We start from the raw sequence: 24,139 nt of genomic DNA, 5'->3' as shown, positions 1-24,139 counted from the left end.
TAGGAGCCTTTCTCTGTAACTCAGGAGATAGGTTCTCCTCAAGTAGCATCCAACTTTCTCTTAACCAAATTAGATGCCCCTTCTCTGTGTTCCTGTAGTACTCACCATATTCTTTTGTGATACTGTTTTCCTTTCTGCCTCCTCTACAAGACCCTGAGCTTCCCTGTTAGAGATTAGTCTTCTAAGTAATAAGTAACTCCAGACAGCCCAGTGTTCTTACATGAAGAGTGCATAACAGAAGCAGGTCAAGGAAATGAATGAACACTTAACACAAAGGTGTGTGTGAACACACCCAAGCTCCTCAATTGGATGGTCTCTTGATAGTTTCCAATTTGTGTAAGATTTATTCTTGCACTAACATAAGGTAGTTTGTGTTTTTTTGTTGTTGTTGTTTTCATTCACTGTGTTATACTAATGGAATTTGCTTTTTGTCTCCTTTAGCCAAACAAAGTAAGGAATGGAACTAAAGAGCTGAGGTTGCTCTGTGCAGAAGACGAGCAAAGCAGGACCTGCTGGATGACAGCATTCAGACTCCTCAAGGTATTTCATGTCTCTGGGTTAGTAGTTAAGATCTCAGCTCTTCATGGAGAGAGGGTAACTGGATTTGGTGTTGTTCCTATGTAAAATGTCATACATTTTCCATTTGCTCTCAGTGTTCTGTTTATCAAGTGCAGTTACACATCTATCCAGATAGGGTCTCCAGAGCTCCCAATAGAGGATTTACTCTTAAGTAGGTTAGAGCCAAATTTCCCACCCTTAGCACTACTGACATTTGAGAGTAGATGATTCATTTGAAGGGTCTGAAGGGAAAGGCAAAGCACTGTACTGTACTGTAGAATGTTTAGCAGCAACCCTGATCTCTATCCATTAGATGCCCACTAGCACCCAGTTAATAAGTTGGGACAATGCAACGTGTCTTTAGACATTGCCAGATGTCCCCTGGGAAGTGGAGAGGACTCACTCTGTTTGAGAATCATTGGGCCATGGGAATAAGAATAGAAAAATTAGGACCATGGAGAGGGGGAGAAAGTAGCTAACTCATCTACCCACTGTCGTTGAGTGAATTCCCACTCATAGCAACCCCCTTTGGGTTTCCAAAGATGTAAATCTTTATGGAAGTAGATTGCTTCATCTTCCTCCTGCTGGTTGGTTTGAACCACTGACTTTCTGGTTAGCAGCCAGATGCCTCAGAAGGTTAATTATTCTGTGACTGAGCATTAGATCCAGTTCTGAGGTTCCTGAAAAGCTCTGGTCATAAGAGAAGCATGATGAACCGTACCACTCTCCATAGCTCCTCGAGGGAGACAGTGTTTCCTGACATTACATTCTGAAAGAAATTGATTGTACAAGATTTCCTTTGGGATAGTGCCCTTGACAGCAATTTCAGAGTAACTGCCAAAGAGATTTCATGTGGCTCTTTACCATAAAGATTTTGTTCTATTATAGAAAAACTTCCAGGATATATTACTAACAAACATCAGAGTGCAGAACAGCATGTTGTTGTTATGTGCCGTCGAGTCGGACCCGACTCATAGCGACCCCTCCTTGGGTTTCTGAGGCAGTATCACTACGGAAGTAGATTGCCCCATCTTCCTTCCGAGGAGTGGCTGGTGGGTTTGAACCGCCAGCCTTCTGGTTAGCAGTCTAGTGCCTTAGCCACTATGCTACCAGAGCTCCCATATATTTGCTGGTGTGCACACAAAAATTCCAAAAGACTGCACGTCAAATAAAGAGGTTACTACTTACAGGGAGGATGGATGCAGCTGTGCAAACGGGGGACTGAAGTGTGAGGGAATACTTTAATGTATGTGTATATTTGGTTTTTTGAATTTTGTAAATGATTAATCTATTTTGGAAAAGAGCAAAAGAGGAAATGAAAAAGCAAAATGATAGTATAATCTTTTACAAAGCAAGCTACAGTTTTATTACCATTGGTAATACATAATAAATCTACTTAGTTCTTAACCAGTGATTCTTGAATAAAATGAACAGTGTCCTTTGGCACCTGAGCAAAGCTAGCCACAGGAAAGAAAATGGGCAGAGCTAATAGTGATAATAATAATTGGTACAATTATTAGTGTCAACTTAATGTGTTAATCTTAGTATAATACTAATATTTTTTGAGCACTACTGTGGGCCAGACACTTTATCATTTTATATCTGTGTCTCATTTAATCCTGACAGTAGTTCTATGACATAAATATTATTATCATCCCCATTTTACAGATGACAAAACTGAGGCCCATCAAGTCATTTGCTCATGGGGTGGTTGGTAAGCCAGCATTAGAACCCTGACATGTGGGCTCCAGAACCCCTTTCCTAACCACCAGGCTTTGCTGCCCTCACCGAGCCCCACCATAAAGTTGCAGGTTCAGTTCATCTGGACTTTGTATTCTGTAACTTTACCAGTGATCCACTGAGCTAAAAGACACTAAAGAAAAGTCTTAAAGTACAAAGGAAATGGGATAGTGACAGGCTGTTGAGGACTGTTAGCCACACTAGATGGATCAATAGCCAGTGCATTGAACATTGTGCAACTCTTTTCTGTCCCAACTAGTTATTCTTGGAACCTACTCTCATCATCAGATAGGCTAATAGGAATACATGTAATGTCAGGAATCATTTAAATCCTCACAGCATTCTGACTGTATATCCTTCCTGTCTCCCCCATCTCAAGAAGGGAAAATAGAACTGGTAGATAAGGTCCTGGCATGATGGTCTCCACTCTGCATTCTATGTATGTAGCCTTCAGCATGGAGTTTATATTATTCCAGGGACCTTCTGCCATGCCTCTATGTTCTCAGCTCTGGTACTTTCACATGGCCCTTTTTGGATGTGAGCAATGATCAGTCTCTGCTCACTGACAGGTGCCAGGAGCCAAGAGGTGGAGTAGCTGGAAGTTAACACAGGCGAGGAAACATCAGTCTGGCCCTCCCTGTTCCTGCTCTCGGGATCATCTCATAGGCCTGGGCATCATCCTGCCTGACTGTCTGGGAGCAGGGACTGCTGAATGTTTAGAACATAGTTGATGCTCAGGAAAATAAGAGTGTTAAATGGAATAGAGCCTATCCAGACTTGCATCTCTTCTTTGGCCTGGCCTTTCAAAACTGCATCTCCCACTTGCCTGCTGGATGCCATGAATGATGCCAGAGTGAACATGAGACTGCACGCCACCAAGAGTGGTCAGTTACTGGGGAGGGAAGTTTAGATTAAAGGATCTACATGATCCTATCAAAGTATCTGATTCTTGGGCCACCATGGAACTGTCTCACCAGCACAGACTAAGTGAGCATTAGGTTTTGTGCTTTTCAGGGTTGATGTGAAGATCTTATCTGTGGTGAGAGTTTCCTTCCAGCTCAAGCCCCTTGGCTTATTCCCAAAACGTCTGTCAGTAGTTCTAAGTCTTCCCCTGGGGAATGTGGACGATGTCTCATAGGACCCCTTTATAACAAATCCCAGAATCCTGAAGCATGAACAAGGGCCTTCCCTCTGTCCCTGACTCTCTAGGAGCCATTTCTGTATAAACTAAAAACTCTCACTGCTCTCAAGTCCTTTGCGACTCTTAGAAATGCCTCCTTGGGGTTTCTGAAGCAGTATCTCTACAGAAATTGATCGCACAATCTTCCTTCTGAGGAGTGGCTGGTGGGTTTGAACCGCCAGCCTTCTGGTTAGCAGTCAGATGCCTTAGACACTATGCTACCAGAGTGCCCCCATTTCTATAAAGAGGTTTGGTAATTAATCAGGGCCAGCAGTAATGAAATACTACAGTTGATTATATTAAAACCCAAAGGCTTTCTTGAAAGGAATGACATACCATTTTGAGTTAACCTAGGTATCTCTCTGTGTCTTTGAGTGTCCACACAGGTACATATTCATTAAAAAATAAAACAAAATCTTAAGGCTTGGGTCTAAATTGGCGATACCTAGAGTTGCTATCTTCAGCTTTATAGAAAAATGCTTTTATGTGATAAAACCAGCATCTGCTTTTATTCCTTATTCCTTCTATTACTTTGTTAAATAGTTTCTTAGATACTAAAGGGGCTGTATAAAGAGTATTAAAAGTTTGTTATGGTTCTCTATTATCTCCTCTCCTCCCCCCATCTTCTAGAAGATTTTTTAAACTTCTACAAAAATACTTCCGCAAGAGGGAGGTCTTGCTTCATCAACCCAAGATTCTATAATGAGTGGTTGCTTTGGTTTTAAATGCTCTGACATTGAAAAAGCAGTTAAAATGGATGTTCAGAAAGATGGCAGTCTGAGAAGCAGCACAGGAACCTCCTCTGCAGAATGCTGATAAAATACAGCATTTTCCAACACATGAAAGTGTTGGAAACAAAGGAAACATTCTCAGATACCCTGGGAAGCAACAACCTAAACACAGGCAACAATGTAATCTAAAAGCACTGAAAAAGTTGTGCAGTACAAAAGCAAATTATGATACCATTGGGTCATGTTTGCTGAGTGCTTACAGCATGCCAAGGACTTCCTATGTCTTCTCTCATTTCATCCTTGCAAGAATGAAGATTCAGTCCTCATAATAAAGAGAAGGAGAGAGAGGCTTAATGAGATTGAAAGTCCAAATGAGATTGAAAGTCCAAGGAGAATTTATTGTCCCTGAGATGGAAAATACTTAGAAATCACAAGTAACACTTAGCAGTAGTTGAAGTATGTTTCTAGCCCTTCCCCATGTGAATGTGCCCCACCTCCTTGAACACTCAAACATTCAAGTTCACAACCTCTTTGGAAGACAGGGTTTCAACACTTGGTTCCCACAAGCCAATCCTCTGACAAGTAAGAGTCCGACAAGAAGTTTCCTCTACTCCATGGCAAAATGAAACAAATCAGATCAGTGTAGTCAGGTTTACGTGAAGCAGATTGTATTTCTAGACAGTGACCTCACGTGTAGCCACCATCTGTCTGTATTGGTGGTTTGCATGTATCTATGATGCTAAGCAGGTTTCAGCAGATCTTCTAGACTAAGACTGACTAAGAAGAAAATCCTGGCAACCTACTTCCAAAAAAAAATCAGCCATTGAAAACCCTGTGAGTCACAGCAGTGATTATAATCATTCTGCAACCAGTCATAGGTATGGTGAAGGACTTTGGTTCTGGGTGTATGGAGTTGCCATGAGTCTAAGCAACTCACCATCAGCTAACAACAATTGTATTTGTGGTAAAGGATTTATCCTTTAGTCTGAGATTATATGCTTCTCATCCTTTATTTTGTAAAATTTTGTCGACACTAAATAGAAGTTGTTATTTTGGTTTGTATGTATGCATATTTTCATAACTGGCAAATCAGTTGTGAACCTTAAATCAGTCATCATTGTTTTTTTCCAAAATGTTACTCTTTTGTAAAATCTAAATGTTAAAACCACCAATTCAGAACTTTCACTCTCTTCCCTGAAAGATGATCTGTCTAGTCCAGAGGTTCTCAAATTTAATTTATCATATTAGGACTCTTTTTTAGCCACTAAGCAAAATCTTTTATGAATCCCCAATATGTAAAACATACAGAAAGGTTGAATGAATAATATAGTATCTCAGATTCTTAAGGAGGAAACAGTCAACAATCTTAGTGGTTTATAACAGCATAGACGTAGAATGCTTCTACTAGAACTAGGCTAATGGAGCAGCCACCATCTTGAATGTTTCCAGTCTCCACTATAGCAGAAGAAGGGCAAAAGAGTACAGAGGTTCTCCCATCTGCAAGTAAGTGTTTGAGCCTGTCGATGATAAATGTCACTGCTACCCACAACTCATTGATCACCTAACTACAAAGTGTCAGAAGGTAAAACCTGTAGAGGACTGGAAGGTGATGAAATGCCTACCACCAGTGGTCAGTTTAAATGTCAGAAATACATCACCATTTGCAGAATCTCCTAAGTGCTTCTGTGCACAGCAGTGTGAAAACCCAGCACTGCCCTGTTCCGTCATGCCTGCTACCTACCTGCTATTCTGTGTGATACGTTAGCAAGCTTTTCAATCACACCCGTGTGAATTCCAAAAACAGAAACTTTTCTTTTACATACTGGCAATTGGAAACAATAGGAATGTTAAAATACCTCAAGATTAAAAATAAGAGTAGGCACTTGAAAACCAGTTGTTTTAAAACTGAGAAAAGTAAGGGCATACTATTTTAAAACCAAGATAAGATGGACATTCTTTGCAAAAATAGAAACATTTTCAAACTGAAGAAACAATCTAGAAAAAAATTCAGGCACATTTTTTTTAAAATACGGATTTTTCTGAACTTTAAGGAATTACTTCTCATCTGTGTAACTTGTGGCAGAGCCTAGAATAACTCCACTTATCACTCACCTTCATGCTCCAAGACTACCTTTTACTTCAAGAACCTGGCCAGAAGTGGCAGTTGAAGACTTACCTCTCACCATCCAGATAATTAGAATTCACTCCCCATTAATAAGGAGTCCCTGGGTGGTTGCAGATGGCTAAGCACTAGGCTGCTAACTGAAAGGTTGGTAAATCAAGTCCACCCATAGGAACTCAGAAGTAAGACTTGGAAATCTACTTCCATAAAACAGCCATTGAAAATCTTATGGTGAACCATTCTACCTGACACTCATGGAGTTGCCGTGAGTCAGACTCAACTCAGTGGCAACTGGTACTGGTACCCTATTAATACCCATCCTAAGAATAGTATCTATTTGGCCTGTCTATGCCTTCTACAAGAGTATGGCTTGCTTAGGCTAGAGTTGTTACTGTTGTCATAGCGACCCCTCCTTGGGTTTCTGAGGTGGTATCACTATGGAAGTAGATTGCCTGGGCTTCCTTCCGAGGAGTGGCGAGTGGGTTTGAACCGCCAGCCTTCTGGTTAGCAGTCAAGAGCCTTAGGCACAATGCTACCAGAGCTCCTCAGGCTAGAGAGTTGTTGTTGCTGTTGTTATGTGCTAGAGAGTACAGTTCAATTTATTTTGTATATGGAGCTGAGCCCAATACCTGCCACTAATGAGGCTCCATGAATCATTCTTTGACCTGACCCTAAACCTTCATAAAGATAGCCAAAAATTATGTATATGTGTACATACACATATATACATATATGCATGCATATATACATATATATACATACACATAAATAAACTACATAGCAGCCCCCTTAATGTAAATGTAAAAAGTTTAATTAAAGTACAAGGTAAAAGAATTAATCAGGGTTTATTGCAGGAATGAAAAGTAGAAAGTAATAAAGGGAAGCTATTACTACATAAGGTTTTCAGCAGACAGTTTTTTCAGAAGTAGTTGGCCCCTTCTTTCTTCCTGGTCTGTCTTAGTCTGGAAGCTCTGCTAAAACCTGTCTACTATGGATGACCCTGCTGGTATTTGAAATACCGGTGGCATAGCCTCTACACTCATAATAGCACGCAGGCCACCATGTTATGACAAACTGACAGATGATTGGTGGAGAGTAGCTAAAGCAAATGGGAGAAATGAAATAAGCTGAACAGATTTCAAAGGGCGATTCAAGAAGACAATGGAAAATATTATAATGAAATGTGCAGAGACCTGGAATTAGAAAACCAAAAGGGAAGAACAACCTCAATATTTCTTAAGCTGAAAGAACTGAAGAAATAATTCGAGACTTAAATTGCAATATTGAAGGAGTCTATGGGCAAAATATTAAATGATGCAGGAAGCATCAAAAGAAGATGGAAAGAATATATAGACTCACTGTACCTAAAGGAATTGGTCGATGTTCAGCCATTTCAGGAGGTAGCATATGATCAAGAACCAATAGTACTGATGGAAGAAGTGCAGGCTGCACTGAAGGAATTGGAGTAAAACAAGGCTCCAAATTGATGGAATACTCACTGATGTGTTTCAACAAATGGATGCAGCACTGGAGGCACTTACTTGTTTATGCCAAGAAATTTGGAAGACAGCTACCTGGCCAACCAACTAGAAGAATCTGTATTTCTGCCCATTCCAAAGAAGGTAATCCAACAGAATGTGGAAATTACTAAACAGTATCATTAATATCACATGCAAGTAAAATTTTGCTGAAGATAATTCAAAAATGTTTGCAGCATTATATTGCCAGAGAACTGCCAGAAGTTCAGGCTACATTCAGAGGAGGAAGTGGAACAAGGGATATATATAATAGCTGGTATCAGATGGATTGTGGTAGTTAAATTTGTATGTCAACTTGGCTGGGCCTGGTTGAGTGGCTGGGCAGCTGGTGGTAGTTATTCTCCATGATGAGACTGGCAATCAGCTCCATGGTGGAATCTACCACAAGCAGCTGAGTAGCTGCCTTTGGGTATGTGGTCTGCTTCCTGTATATAAGAAGCAGCTTTGGGAATGGTCTCTAGCTTATGGCATGCTTGGACCCTGCATGTAGCCGTGTCGTTGTTAGGCAGCCTGCCATCTCGGGACTTACCATGGATTAAATTAGTGGCCTGCCATGTGGTTTGGTAACATTGGGACTGTGCCTTTTTTATTTGTCAACCTTGGGTTTGTCAGCCTCAGCAGCCAGCAGCTGTCTGAGTGAAGAAACGCCTCTAACTCCAGTGGGCTGGGAGCAGGAGGCAGAGCCCTTAGAGCCTGGCACTTTGAACTCAGCCTTAAAGCCTCCGAACTATAAGAGAATAAACTCCTGTTTGTTAAGGACATCCTATTTGTGGTATATTCTTGTCAGAGCGCACTAGGTAACCAGAACATGGATCTTGACTGAAAGCAAAGAATACCAGCAAGACGTTTATCTGTGTTTTATTGACTGCAAAGGCATTCAACTGTGTGGATCATAACAAATTATGGATAACTTTGAGAAGAAGGGGAAGTCCAGAACACTTAATTGTTCTCAAGCAGAAGCTGTATGTAGACCAAAAGGATGTCATATATATATATATATATATATATATATATATATATATATGTAGGTAAATCAGTTTCTAAGTCTTCCTTTCAAGACATTATAAAAAGACGATCAAATGAAAGCCAAAGAAAGAAAAAGGGAAAAATATGTTCATATGTATATATTTATATATAAAGTTCTAGGGATCCCCAAGACCACTCCCAGGTTCATTAAATTCATTAGGATTCAGAACTCAGAAATATTTCCAGTTACAATGTATTACAGTGAAGAGATGCAAATTAAAGTCAACAACAGAAAATGGTTCATAACAAAGTATCTATAAGAGTTCCAGATGCCAGCTTCCAATTGTCCTCTCTCTGTGGAGTCCTGCAGAAGCACTTACTTCTCCTAGCAACATGTGTGGTGACATGCATGAAGTATTACCAATAAAGTAAATTCATCAGAGCTTTGGTGCCAAGAGTTTTTATTGGGGGCCAGCCATGTAGACAAAGCTACTGATTACATGGCTGAACTTACCCTCTAGCCTCTCCAGAGGTTGAAGTGATACTGTGTGGCCTAAGACCCCTACTGTAAATGGGTATAGAGTATGTGGCTTGGCCCAAGGCTCCCAGCTAAACAAAGACACTTATCAGGCAGGACATTCCAAGAGCTTCAGATATTCCAAAGGAATTCCTGGAACTTGAGACAAAAGGCCTAACCTTTCTTTGGGCTAAGTTTAATTTTTTTTTTTTTTTTTTTTTTTTTTCTTTTTCACTAAGATTAAGGTCTACTTGGGAGCTCTGGTAGCATAGTGGCTAAGGCACTTGACTGCTAACCAGAAGGCTGGCGGTTCAAACCCACTAGCCACTCCTCGGAAGGAAGGTTGTGCAATCCTACTTCCGTAGTGATACTGCCTCGGAAGTTGCTATGAGTCAGGGCTGACTTGCCATCCTCCCCCAGCCGGAGCGGGAGGGCTGGAGGCTCGGAGCTCAGAGAGGGCAGACCAGCGGGAGGTCAGGCTGGGAGTGGGGCCGGGGCCGGGGCGGGGTCTGGGGGCAGGCCAGCAGAGCACTGGGGCCCCAGCAGCTCAGCCAGAACGCTGCACACTCACCCAGTCCGCCTGTCTAGAGTCCTCGACGGCACATAACAACAACAACAACAACAACAAGGTCTACTTAGGAGGTCTGGTAGCATAGTGTCTAAGGCACTTGACTGGTAACCAGAAGGCTGGTGGTTCAAACCTCAGAAGGAAGATGGGGCAATCTACTTCTGTAGTGATACTGCCTTGAAAACCCAAGGAGGGGTCACTATGAGTCGGGGCGACTTGACTGCATGTAACAATATAACAAGGTCTACTTTAATCCTGCCTGTTAGTTTGTAAAGGTTTCGCAGGGTTCAATGAGAGTCTCCTTCAGCCTTCTATTTCAGCCTTCCTCAGTGTCCCTTTTTTTTCAGGGTTTCACAATCATGGGAAACGGGATGACAATCTCTTTCTCAGACTACTTCCTACTGTACAGGGGTGACAATGATGAATGGCTAATTCCTTGAGGGAGAAAGCTGATGAAAGCTAATAAAGTCTTGTATGAGCTCTCTCAGGTCGGATTCATTTGGACTATCAGGGATGCTATCTATGGTTTATGGAACATAATCAGGGTTCATCTGTTGATTCATTGCAGGAAGGTAGGAGTTGGAAGTCTGAGGTGATGTCCTGACTCGTGGCCCCCTCGCCCTCAATTGCCATTTCCTCCCCCTGGTCTAGTTAAAAACTCCTGAAAGTGAAAAACAAGGGGTCTTAAAGGAATACTGAACCAGTCAGGCCCTGGTGGGAAGCATAGGTGGGGCATGTGCTAGTGTACAGTTGCCTATTTCATAATGGTACTCAAACACGGGCACTGCCATGGGGCTTAAGGCAGCACCTGAGCATGGAAGATGGTGGCATACCCAACAGTTAGTAAGTTTACCCTCGCTGGCAGTCGCTTGGAACATGGTGACTAGCCCATTTGAAGACCAATCCCACCCATTAGGTACATGGACAGGCTCTTTGTATCCCACCACAGTAACTGCTAGCCCTTCCCCTCTCATGAATTCTAGGTCTTTGGGTGAGCTTTTCCTGTACTTGACATAAATAATAAATCTGTTAATGTTACGTCAACATAACTTTACTCCCTTTCCTTTCATTCTTTCATGATATAAGTGGGTGTGACTCTGTTTCCCAGGAACAGTCTCCTGTATGTCATTTTGAAGAGGCTCAATTTGAGCCAGCTTCGGGGAGCTGCTTAGATCCTAAGTAGAGCAAGTGGCAATACCCGATTTCATGGTGACACATTTTGGCCTGAGGCTTTTTAACAGCATAGTTTTCCTTCTCTATTTTCCCTGAAGATTGGGGCCCTTAAGTCACATTAAGTTCTCACTGGATTCTCAAAACTGAACATAATCCTTCAGTCACCTGTGAGACGAAAGCTGGTCCATTGTCACTCTGGATCAAGAGAGAAAAAGTCCAAACATGGGAATGATTTTTTAAATAAAATTTTAGTCAATTCCACAGACTGTTCAGGCCTACAAGAGAATGCCTTCAGCCATGCAGAGTTGTATCAACAAGTGTCAAGAGGAACTTAAAATTTTCCAGGTGCCCTTGGTAAAACCATAAAGTTCACTTGTCAGTATGTTTCAAGTACAGGCGTCACATTTGTCTGAGATAGGTTCCTTTTTCCCTGGGAGGTTACATGGCCCAAATGCGTCTCTTGGGGTTGTGGGATCTGGGCCTTGTTCCTTGAAACCTTATATTCACAGCAAGAAAATGAAAGGATCTGGACAGTGTTGGCATCTGAGTCCCCTTCAGCTGTGCTGGCTGTAGGGATGTTATTTATATACTGGAGCAACACTCCTCTTTTTAGTGTCAGTTCCCTGGGGGAGGTGTGTCCATGTTAATACCAGGGGTTTGTTCCATCCACTCAAAGGCAAAAAGAAATTGAAAAGCAGAAAGAAATTGAGACTCTGGGTGGGGTAGCATACAAAAGAAAGCACAATGCCTTCGGCCAATACACTTAGATTCAGCAATTCTTTAGACAGGTCAGTTTAAGCAGGAGTTGCTTTCATTTTCCTTTCTTTTCTGTGTACAAACACTCCTGGTAACAGACCAGGTCCATTAGGACCTTATCTCAATTCTGTTTCCATCTCTCCACTCCTTCTTTCCGTATTCACAACCCTTCTACAACATACTTCTACTCTCAAGTCAGACCAGACTGTGTGTGCCCATATATGTCTATCCTTCATGGACTGAACTCCCCCTCCAATCCTTCAGAATGGATTTTTTCAAGTAGTAGTCCTAATTTATTAAGTAAGCCTCATCCCAATAGGAGTTCTGGTGGCATAGTGCCTAAGGCACTTGACTACTAACCAGAAGGCTGGTGGTTCATACCCAGCAGCCACTCCTCGGAAGGAAGTTTCGTCATCTACTTCTATAGTGATACCGCCTCGGAAACCCAAGGAGGGGTCACTATGAGTTGGGATCAACATGACCGCACATAATAACACAACAACATCCCAGTAGGGGAACTGGGCATTCTGGAACATAGAGGAGTTCACGGAAAAAATAATCTTCCCTAATTTTACCGCTGACAGGTTGTAAGAGTCTCTTATCAGCCAGCTTTTCGGTAATTCCCGTCACTGGCACTGTGTGTGGGCATAAAGGGAACTCGATGATGTTCCACACAGAGAAAGTAGCTCCACTGTCTAACAAAAAATCAAGTGTCATACCACCTGCATGGTTACGTGGAGCTCTCGGTGGGAAAGTTGGACAGGGCTAAGAGCCTCCCTAGGCCTGGTCAGTCTGACTCTTCCTCTCCCTGTTGCTCAGTGCTCTGCCACCTTTGCATGGAAGGGCGTTTTCCCCAAGGTCTTTTGGGGCACTTCCGCTTCCAATGTTCCCTTTCCTTGAAATGTGTGCATTGGTCTGGGTGAAGGTTTGATGGGTCTTGGAAGATTTCCCTTTGTTCTCAGGGCCCTTTTTACCCGAAATTAAACAGCAGCTAACAAGGCTGCACTCTGCTTCGTTTTCTGCCTTTCCTTGTGCTCAGCTACTAAGTCATGATTGTTAAAAACCTTGAAGGTAATTTCTAAAAGCTGCCCATAGGTATTCCCAAGCTTCTCTCTATTTTTTTGTAATTTCTTCTGGATATTTGGGCACTTTGAGAAATGAAAGTCCTATTAATTAGCCAGGCTGAGTCCTCTGGATCAATTATCTATGTATGATTTATAAGCTTGGGTAATACGTTTTAAAAAGGACAGATCTTCCTTTCCTTTCTGACTTATTTCTCAAATCTTTAGGAGGCTCCTTGGCCTAGGAACCTTCGGTTTCGATCTCATGATTATGTTGTCTGGGTAAAGCTGGAGCTTGTCCCTGTCTTCATCTGCGTTATGACTCCACCCTGGGTCCCAGGCTGGGGTTTCCTCTACCCTGGTTGGTTGGCTGTTGGGGCCCAGATTATGAAAGTGATCTGCTTTCCCCCTGGCTTGTTCTAGAATATCCTCTGTTCTTCAGGTGTAAGTAAATCATTTAAAAGAATCCGAATGTCTGCCCATGTAGGTTTGTGAATGGTGAAAACAGGCAAAAATAGTTCAGTCACTTTAGGCCTGTATGATAGATTTGTATTTTGCTTTTCCTTTTCTGTGCAAAATGGACTGGCAGTGCCATCTGTGGACGGAGACAGTGGGTAGTCTGCCTGGGAAGAGGGAATCCCAGCAGACACTTAGAGCAGGCCACCCATGCCTTAGCCCAAGACAGGGCCACCACATCTCGGGGCCCATCCCTGTTCGGGCACCAGTTTTGTTGGAGGAAAACAAAATCCTTATCCCTTGGCATGAAGAGCCAATAATCACAGTAGGATGAAGAGAGAAAGCAAAGTGTTTATTGAGTACCAATAACCAAGGAGACAGTGAGAGTCGTTTCTCCAAAATCTCTGTCTCTCCAAGCTGGGGAATAGTTAGGGTTTTAAAGGGGCTAAGAGGGGGAAAGGTCTTAGGAATGCTAATTTTCATTACAGGATGAGTAGTATTTGTTTTGTAGATTCTCAGCCTTTCTTCTGGTCAGTGATGAAGAAACCGACTCAACCTTCAGGCTCCTCACACCTGTCTAGAGAGATTTATTCTGCAAGGGGAGAAAGTATGGGAGTGGGCATCTCAGTTTCCTCCTTATCTTGGTTGCCCCAGGGCCTGGTGTCTGCTTTCCCAGGGGAGCTCTGGTAGCATAGTGGCTAAGTCACTTGCCTGCTAACCAGACAGCTGGCGGTTCAAACCCACCAGCCACTCCTCGGAAGGAAGGTTGGGCAATCCTACTTCTGTAGTGATACTGCCTCGGAAACCCAAGGAGGGGTCGCTATGAGTTGGGGCCGACTCGATGGCACATAACAACAATAACAACATACTGTTTACTCAGAAGACAATAAGGGAAGGGAAAACAGTGAGTTAGTCATTAAGATTAAGGTCTACTTTAATCCTGCCTGTTAGTTTGTAAAGGTTTTGCAGGTTTCAGCGAGAGGCTCCTTCAGCTGTCTATTTCAGCTTTTCTCAACATGAAACATATATACAGCTGGCTATACCTCAGCTTTGTTTTGATTAGCTTTTGCAAGTTTTCTTCTCTGCCCCATCCCCACTCCCATCTTTTTGTACTTTTCTGGGTCCTGGTGTAGTGGTTAAGGCATTTGGCTGCTAACCAAAAAAAGGTGGATGGTTCAAACCCACCAGCCACTCCACAGAAGAAAGATAAGGCAATCTCCGTCTTTAAAGATTTACAGCCTTGGAAACCCAATGGGGGTTGCGGTGAGTTAGAATTGACTCAGTGGCAGTGAATTTATTTATTTTTGTTTATTTCATATTTTGGATATATCTCTTATAAAGGAGTTCTGGTGGTATAGTGGTTAAAGCATATGGCTGCTTACCAAAAGGTCAGTGGTTTGAAACTACCAGCCACTCCATGGAAGAAAGAAGGGGCAATCTGCTTCCATAAAGAATTACAGCTTTGGAAACTCAGTGTGGGTCTCTCTGAGTCAGAAGTGACTCAATGACAGTGATTTAGTTGTTTTTTTTTTATTATTATTATTCTCTTACAGGCATACTTCCCTTGTTTTGTGGTTTTCTTTTTTTCTCCCTCTGATAATCTTTAACTTTTGTTTGGAGTATTGTGATTTAATTTTACCATTTAATGTGATTATAAATAATATTCATATTTAAATTTACCATTTGTTAATTATTTTTCAATTTGCCTTACCTACCCTGTATTCCTTTTTCCATCTTTCAATTCATCAAGTATTTTTATTTCTATTTTTCCTATACTAATCTATTACTTATGCATGTATTTGCCATTTTTTTTGTTAACCCTAGATAGCGTAACATCTTTATTAAAATGTAACAGAAATTAGTACTTTTTACCACCTCTTGGCCAACATAAAGATCCCTCTTCGACTGTTTATCCCATGGCCTTTTTTGAAATATTCTTGGCATGTATTTTAATGTATTTTAAACTTCTTAAAACACATTTTTTATACTTAGTTTCTTACTTTAATTATTTGTACCTTATTCTTTACTGAATTTCTACTCTTCTTTCTTCAGACCAGAATAATAGCACTTAGCAGTTCTTCTGGTGTAGGCCTCTTTGCAATTAAATTCTCTCTCAATTTATGTTTCTCTATTTTATTTCACCTTCATTATTGAAGAATTTTTTCACAAGTTACTGAGTCCTAAGTTACCAGTTATTTTCTTCTGCACTTTCACATATCCCATTGTCTTTTGGCTCTCATCCTTTGTGTAGAAAAATAGTCAGCTGTCTTCTGTAAAAATTATTTTTCTCAGGTCGCTTTTAATATTTTGTTTATTTTTTCAGTAGACTTACCATGAGGTGCTGGGGGAGAGCTTATTTATATATTTCTGATTCCTTGAATCTATAAGGATTTCACTTAGAGATATCTTTTTGTTAATTTTTAGCAATTATCTCTTTAAATATTTCTTCTTCTCTCTTTTCTCACAGGAGTGCAGTTGTACCTATGTTAGACCTTTTCATCATGTTCTTAATACATTTATTTTAGAAATTAGTACATAGCTGTAGAACCTAGATCAGCAACTGAGCTTATATCCCACAAAGGAAGGTTAAGAGGGAAACTCCACCTAATTGATAACTTTCTTTCCTCTTCTTGACTCTATTTTGCTTTTTATCTTTTCTAAGTAGTTTGTGTGTAATTTAGTATGTTAGAAGCATATATGACTTTGCAGAGCCCTTACTCCTTATTGGCAGGGTAAATAAAGCATGAACCACTGAGCTGGTTAGGGAATAAGCCTGGTGGTTAAGAAGAGCACTGTTTTGAGGACAGGCTGTGTACTTTTTAATCCTGAATACTTACTTTACCATTATCTTAAGCAATTTGCTTCATTTCTCTGTGGTTTCGTTTCCTTGTCTATAAAAGAGGAATAGTAATACGTGTGGTATACTATACATACCTTCATAACATGAAGAAGATTCAGTGAAGTAACATGAAGTACACTTAGAAGAGTACTTGGCTGGCCCATAGCAACAATAAGGTTCTTGATCTTTATCATTATTGTATCTATTACTACCTTCCTTATTCCCCTGCCCAACATTCCAGAATCAGTTAAGAGTTCTTCTTTTATGGACTGACAATAGTGTAGAACTGAGAGTAAGAAGTGTGTCATATTGTACATGTATTTCAGTGCACAGAGGCTGGTAAGAGACTGTGCTGTATTAGCATCACCATTCACTATCATGGGTTTGCCACATTTTGAAGCTTTGGGGACTAGCAAAGTACTGGTGACTGACTCAGATGTTTCCCCTTAGTATGGAATGCTCTTGTACCAGAACTACAGGATCCCTCAGCAGAGAAAAGCCTTGCTCTCTCCTTTCTCAACTCCAGTGGTAAGTAGAGCTGGGACCTGCACAAGTTACATTTCCTTTTCAGCTGTATTAGCAAATGTTATGGATGCCTCATTTTTAGTCTGGGTTTCCAAGAGAAGCTCTGGAGAGGGCACATGCATATCAGGGAAGCATTGTCTCCCACAGCATTCCATTTCCCTGGAGACAGATTTTACAGTTTCAGCAATATAACTGTTGAAGGCAAATTCCTCTACAGTTCTTCTACTTATGCCTGAACATCCCCTTCAAGGTTGTCTCGGTAACTGGCTCTATTTAAAGATTTAAAAAAATGAATGGCAACTTCCAGCTCTACTGAGAAACTTCCTTGCCTTTGACTTCTATTTGTTTATCTCTTGGAATCCATGGTGCTGTTGACCATTATACTAGTCCTCCTCTGGTGAAAATTTCGAGATTTCATGGGTGCTTGTGTTTTCTGATGCCTCACTTTGCTTCCCAAAGATGCAGAAATTGTTCACCCTCTCAGAATATTATCTTAAAAGATCCTTTAGTATCTATTTCTGTGATATGTCAAATTATGCCACAGAAAGAGTCCTAGTATTTCCCTGAATAAGCATTACCTCAAAGAATGATTTGGTTGATAGTACTAGATTCATACCTGATACTTACATTTCTCTGATGTGTTTTAGTACAGGTTAGGTAGCCTGGAAAATACCATACACTCCACATCCTACTGGAACCAGCTGCCCTAACCCTGCTAGTGCCAGCATTTGAGTATTATGAGAGAACTGAAACATTTCATATTCTTCTAAAGAAAAATCAAAGCTATTTTTAGTGTAAAGGCCCTTCTGTTGCTGAATTGTCAACCTGAACCAGTGAATTTCCAACCTGACACTTAAAAGAGTTCAGCAGCAGGAGAAGTATTCCTTTTCATCCTTTCATAGTCATTTTTATGATGGTTTCATACCAAGACTTTGCTGTATCCTGCTATGACTTGTTGTCTGCATTTTAAGAAATCATGGCCTTCACTTTTCAGCGCAGTGTCTCTGAGAACTCCCTCGTGGCCATGGATTTTTCTGGGCAAACAGGAAGAGTGATCGAGAATCCAGCTGAAGCCCAGAGTGCAGCCCTAGAAGAGGGCCACGCCTGGAGGGTAAGCCCTGGCTGCACCCATCTAGACAAACTCCCTCAATGTTGCATTCCCACCACTTGGTCTTCTCTCTAGGTGTCAGTGAGCAGGTGGGTGGCTGTCTGGGAGCATCATAGTTCTCAACAGCAAGAGGCACTTGGCAGTCTGGCTGGCTCCTAAACATATCCAGTAACTCACTGCCACTCTGTGACTTGGCCTCCACAGAAAGGGCAGGGGAGGAACAGGCCTGCTCTGCTGATGAGCCCATCAGTGGCAATTTGGGGAGTGGGCAGAGCTCCAGCCTAGTAAGGCCAACAAGGTGACATCATTTCTCCACCGCTGATAGCTATGTGGTCCTAGACAATCCCTTCCTCTTAGATCTTCATCTCCACATGGGAAAAATGTCACTCAATGCTCAAGTTTTTCTGCAATTTCAAGATAATATGTAAAACATGAGCCTGGGGTTCTAGCTTAGAAAGCATTCTCTGCCTTTCAGCTTCCTAGTGTGCAAGAGAGTAAAAAGTCTCAAAAGATCAGTGTTTTGAGGAACTGCTTGAATTTAGCAGTTTGTTTATGATTTTCTCCTATGGGTTATCAGTTTAATGGCATTTTCTTTGCATGTCTTCTGTGTCAAAAAGGAAGGTCTTTACTTTAAGACTTAACAGTATTACCTAGAAATATACCAATTTTTTGTTTTTAACAACTATTGCCAATAAGTCTTTTGTTCTCAGTGGTCAGCTAGGGGCTACAGGTGGCTTTCATCCCGTGGGTTGTGGGCAGTGTTCCTGACCTCAGGTGTTCTCTGGTCCAGCACCAGACACTTTCCCTGAGGTTGACTGTCAGTGACTTGTTGGTTGTGTCAGTCTGTTGTCTTTAGTGCTAACACAGGGATTTCTTTTGCAGAAGCGAAGTACACGGATGAATATCCTAGGTAGCCAAAGCCCCCTCCACCCATCTACCCTAAGTACAGGTAAACATGGCACATTAGCCTGATTTCTTTGTACACAAATGAAATAGCTCCCAACCCTCCCCAAGCAGCATTTGAAACATGTGCACCACAGAAGGGTGGGAATCATGGGGCTCTAATTTATCAAGAGTTAGTTGTACTGCAAAGAAGACAGTTCTTCAGGGATACCAAGATCCTAACCACCTCTTATCTTCCCTCCAACAGTGATTCATAGGACACAACACTGGTTTCATGGCAGGATCTCTAGGGAGGAGTCACACAGGATTATTAAACAACAAGGACTTGTGGATGGGTAAGAAAATAATTACCATTAAGAGCTATTATTTTTTGAGGTTTTACCCTGACATGGTACTCAGTATATATACAGGAAATAGGCCACACCCCTAGGGGAACTCCCTTTTATCACATTGGCTGCTCAAAGCATATACATCCACTCTTATCATGGGAATAATCATATCACAACTGCTTAAACCACTCACAGTCGTGGTCCAGCCAAGTTAACATACAACCCCATCTATCACAGTCCACCACTTGTCAGCTTGGCAGTTGTACACATCTCCTTAACCATATATGATCTCTAAGGACAATTATAAAGTCATATTTGCACCCAACATGATACACTAACAAGTATAACCAGAAACACATTAATCCTGTTTACATTTTATAGTTCATAACTGAAGAAAACAAAAATATTTAATGCACCAATGCAATGAAGAGATCCAATAATCACAGTCCTCATTTCTGCAGTGGGTCACATGGTTGTAGCTGATACTCAGAACTACTTTCTTCTACCACCCTTTCTGTATTTCCCTTGCCCTCAGCAAGCTCCTTAGCTGGTTGTGGTTCTTTGCTTGCTAGGGTGACCAAAACCTTCATCTTGTTAATTAACCTTGTTAATCATATCAGAATCAGGTTGCTATAGTTTTCCATTGTCTTCCATGGCATCTACCTCAGGCAGTGACCCAGCAGGAACAGTTGGGTTAATCACATCAAATGGAAGTAGAAGGGATAATGGATTTATAGTAATCACTTCAGGGGGGAGGGATGGTGCTTTTGGCAGGAGGGATTCAACAGAATTAACAGGCTCCATATCCTCATCTTCCTGTCTGCCGATACGTCCCCATCCCAGGTTTCAGGATCCCATTTTTTCCCAGTCGGTGCCTTCACTTTAACTTCAGACACCATTCTGGGTTGGCAATTCAAGTAGCATTGTAAGTCAACCACTCTTACGATAAGCCTATGGGTTTCGTTTTCAGCAATATCAGCTCTGTTACTAGAAGAAATAAAGCTTTCTTTCAGGGCACAACTGGAAAGAAACGTTGAGGTCATTTACACAGCACTTGAGCTGCATTGTTTCCAAAAACTAAGAAACCAAAACTCAGTTTCATCGAGTTGGTCCCAACTCATAGTGACCCCTCCTTGGGTTTCTGAGGTGGTGTCTCTATGGAAGTAGATTGCCCAATCTTCCTTCCAAGGAGTGGGTGGTGAGTTTGAACCACAAGCCTTCTGGTTAGCAGTCAAATGCCTTAGGCACTATGCCACCAGAGCTTCTCCATAAATAAAAACAAAAAGAAACATGATCACATCAACTTATGGAGAAAAGGCATTTGATAAAATTCAACACTTTTCCTTATAAAAATTCAGAAAAATAGGAATGAAAAAAACAAATCCACTGCCACTGAGTCAATTCCAACTCATAGCGACCCCCACTGAATTTCCAAAGCTGTAAATCTTTACAGAAGAAGATTGTCCCATCTTCCTCCTGTGGAGTAGCTGGTGGGTTTGAACCACTGGTCTGGTAAGCACCCAAATGTCTTACCCATTATGTCACCAGAACTTCTTAAAATAGGAATAGAAGGGAAATTTCTTAACATAATTAAGTGCATATATACAAAACCAACAGTCAGGATACTCACAAAGGTTGAGGCCTTTCCTGTTGAGAATGGGAATCACACAAGGATGTCCATTATTACCTCTCCTATTCAACATTGTGCTGGAAGTCCTAGCCAGAGCAATAAGACAAGAAAGAGAAATAAAAGATATCTTAACCAGAAAGAGAACTATCTCAGTTTTCAGATAACATGATCCTATACATAGAAGACCCTAAAGATTCTACAAGAAAACTGCTGGAACTAATAAGAGTTGAGCAGCATTACAGAGTACAAGATCAATGCACAAAAGTCACCTGGGTTCCTCTACACTAAGAAAAACTACTCTGGAAAAGAAATAAAACACTATGATTTACAGTAGCCCCCAAATCAATAAAATACCTAGAAATTAACCCAATTAGGGACATAAAAGTCTCACACAGTGGAGATTATCTTTAGGTCACCACATTATTTTGATAAACATTAAAATAGTGGTAATATCCTTGACTTTGTATTTTGATGATTAGTGTTGAGTTATCATTGCTGATGTCAGATGGATCTTGGTTGAAAGCAAAGAATACCACAAAGATATTTACCTGTGTTTTATTGAATATGCAAAGGTAATTCACTGTGTGGATCATAACAAATTATGGATAACATTGCAGAGAATGGGAATTTTAGAACACTTAATTGTGCTCATTCAGAACCTGTACATAGACCAAGAGGCTGCCACTTGAACAGAATAAGGGTATACTGCATGATTTAAAACCACAAAAGTTGTATATCAGGGCTGTATTCTATCACCATACTTATTCAGTCTGTATGCTGAGCAGATAATCCAAGAAGTTGGATAATATGAAGAAGAATGCTGCGTTAGGATTGGAGGAAGACTCATTAACAACCTGCAGAAGGCAGGACAATCTTACTTGCAAAAAGTGAAGATTAATTGAAGCACTTACTGATGGAGATCAAAGACTAAAGCCTTCAGTATGGAATATACCTTTACATAAAGGAAACAGAAATCTTCACAACAGGACCAATAAGTAACATCATGATAAAAACAGAAAATACTGAAATTTTCAAGGATTTTATTTTACTTGGATCCAAATTCAACACCCTTAGAGCAGAAGTCCAGAAATCACACTACATATTGCATCAGGCAAATCTACAAAAGACTTCTTTAAAGTGTTATTAAAAAAAAAAAAAAAAGCAAAGATGTCACTTTGAAGATTGAGGAGCACCTAACCCAAGCCATGGTATTTTCAGTCATTTCATATGTATGTGAAAGCTGCACAGTGAATAAGGAAGACTGAAGAAGAATTGATCCATTTGAATTATGGTATTGGGGAAGAATATTAAATATACCACGAACTACCAGAAGAATAAACAAATCTGTCTTGGAAGAAGTACAGCTAGAATGCTCTTTAGATATGAGAATGGCTAGACTTTGTCTCTTGGGCTTTGGTCATGTTACCAAGAAGGAGCAGTCCCTGGATAAGGACATCATACTTGATAAAGTAGACGGTCAGTGAAAAAGAGAAAGACCCTTATGAGGTGAGATGACACAGTGGCTGTAACTATGGGCTCAAACATAACGATAATTACATCCAAATACTGGAGAGAGAAAAGTAAGGCACTAATGGATAAGTCTACCACTTGCCTGTCAGTTTGTTGTACTGTGGTGGCTTGCATGTTGTTGTGATGCTGAAAGCTACGCCACTGGTATTTCAAATACCAGCATGTTCATCCATGGTGCACAGGTTTTCAGTAGAGCTTTTAGACTAAGACAGATTAAGAAGGAAGACCTGGCAATCTACTCCTGAAAAAAATTGACCAATGAAAATCTTATGAATAGCATTGGAACATCATCTGATACAATACCAGAACATGAGCCTTTCAGTTGGAAGGCATTCCAAGTATGACTGAGCAAGAGCTGGCTCCTCAAAGTAGAGTTGACCTTAATAAAGTGGATGGAGTAGAGGTTTTGCGACCTTCATTTGCTGATGTGGCATGACTCAAAATGAGAACAGATACCCTTTAATAATCAGAGTGTGATAATAATCAGAGTGTGAAATGTACAAAGTATGAATGTAAATATATACCCTAACCCCCCCCCAAAAAAAAAAAACACTGCCATCAAGTTGATTTTAGCTCATAGTGGCCCCCATTGGGTTTCTAAGGCAGTAAATCTCTATGGAAGTAGATTGCCCCATCCTCCTTCCACAGAGCGGCTGGTGGGTATGAACCACCAGCCTCCTGATTAGCAGTCAAATGCCTAAGGCACTGAGCCACCAGAGCTCCTTAGTATATACCCTCAAACAAACCAAACCAAACTCAATGCCATCCAGTCAATTCCAACTCATAGCGAGCCCCACTGAGTTTATGAGGCGGTAAATCTTTACTGAAGTAGGTTGCCCCATCTTCCTTCCTTGGCCCCATCTGCTGAGTGACTGGTGGGTTTGAATTAGCAACCTCCTGGTTAGTAGTCAAATGCCTTAATCATTGAGCCATCACATCAGAGCTCCTTTAGTGGGTTAGTAATACCAAACCAAACCAAACTCATTGCTGTCGAGCGGGTTCCGACTCACAGCGACCCCTCCTTGGGTTTCTGAGGCAGCATCTCTACAGAAATAGATTGCCCAGTCTTCCTTCCAGGGAGTGGCTGGTGGGTGTGAACTGCCAGCCTTCTGGTTAGCAGTCAAATGCCTTAAGCACTACACCACCAGAACTCCCAGTATATACCCTGTTGTTGTTGTTATGTGCCTTTGAGTCGGACCCGACTCATAGCGACCCCTCCTTGGGTTGCCAAGGCAGTATCACTACAGAAGTAGATTGCCCAACCTTCCTTCCAAGGAGTGGCTGGTGGGTTTGAACCACCAGCCTTCTGGTTAGCAGTCAAGTGCCTTAGGCACTACGCTACCAGAGCTCCCATATATACCCTAGAGACCTTAAATAATGATACAGACATATGTACACCTATGTTCATTGCTGCTTTATTCGCAGTACCAAATAAATGGAAATAATCAAAGTGCCCATCATCAGATAAATGGATAATCAAATTGGGTACATACATACAATAGAATACTATGCAACCATAAGGAAATGATGAGTCTAAAATATATCATACCATGGATGAACCTCAAGGCCATAATGCTAAGTGAAAAACGTCATGCATATAAGGACAAATATTTTATGATCCCTTTTTATAAGATGACAAGAACAGATACAGAGAGAGAGACCCCAGTGTTCATTGGTGGTTAGCAGGGAGAGGAGGAGTGGAGTGGAAAGTGCACTTTACATCATAGAGACGTGTTATTTTTATTATTATTATTTTTGGTGATGGGAAAAGGGCCACCAAATGTGAATGTATTGAGTACATACAGCATTGTTGTTGTTATGTGCCGTCGAGTCAGACCCGACCCATAGCGACCCCTCCTTGGGTTTCCTAGGCAGTATCACTACGGAAGTAGATTGCCTCATCTTCCTT

General features: G+C 41.3%; 1 protein-coding gene across 1 annotated transcript in view; it reads left to right on the top strand.

Annotated features, from left to right (window-relative positions):
- Positions 1–24,139, top strand: part of GRB10 (growth factor receptor bound protein 10) — a 323,919-nt gene that overhangs the window by 280,205 nt on the left and 19,575 nt on the right. The window contains exons 10-14 of the mRNA XM_007943956.2: positions 442–540; positions 16,656–16,733; positions 17,725–17,841; positions 18,721–18,787; positions 18,989–19,076. Coding sequence (XP_007942147.1) covers positions 442–540; positions 16,656–16,733; positions 17,725–17,841; positions 18,721–18,787; positions 18,989–19,076 — 449 coding nt within the window. The remainder of the gene's footprint in view (positions 1–441; positions 541–16,655; positions 16,734–17,724; positions 17,842–18,720; positions 18,788–18,988; positions 19,077–24,139) is intronic.

Source organism: Orycteropus afer, unplaced genomic scaffold (genome assembly GCF_000298275.1).
Source record: "Orycteropus afer afer isolate SDZICR_OR568_19922 unplaced genomic scaffold, OryAfe1.0 scaffold00115, whole genome shotgun sequence".
Lineage (NCBI taxonomy): Eukaryota > Metazoa > Chordata > Mammalia > Tubulidentata > Orycteropodidae > Orycteropus > Orycteropus afer.
The sequence above is the reverse complement of the archived record's forward strand: the minus strand, read 5'-3'. Positions and strand labels throughout refer to the sequence as shown.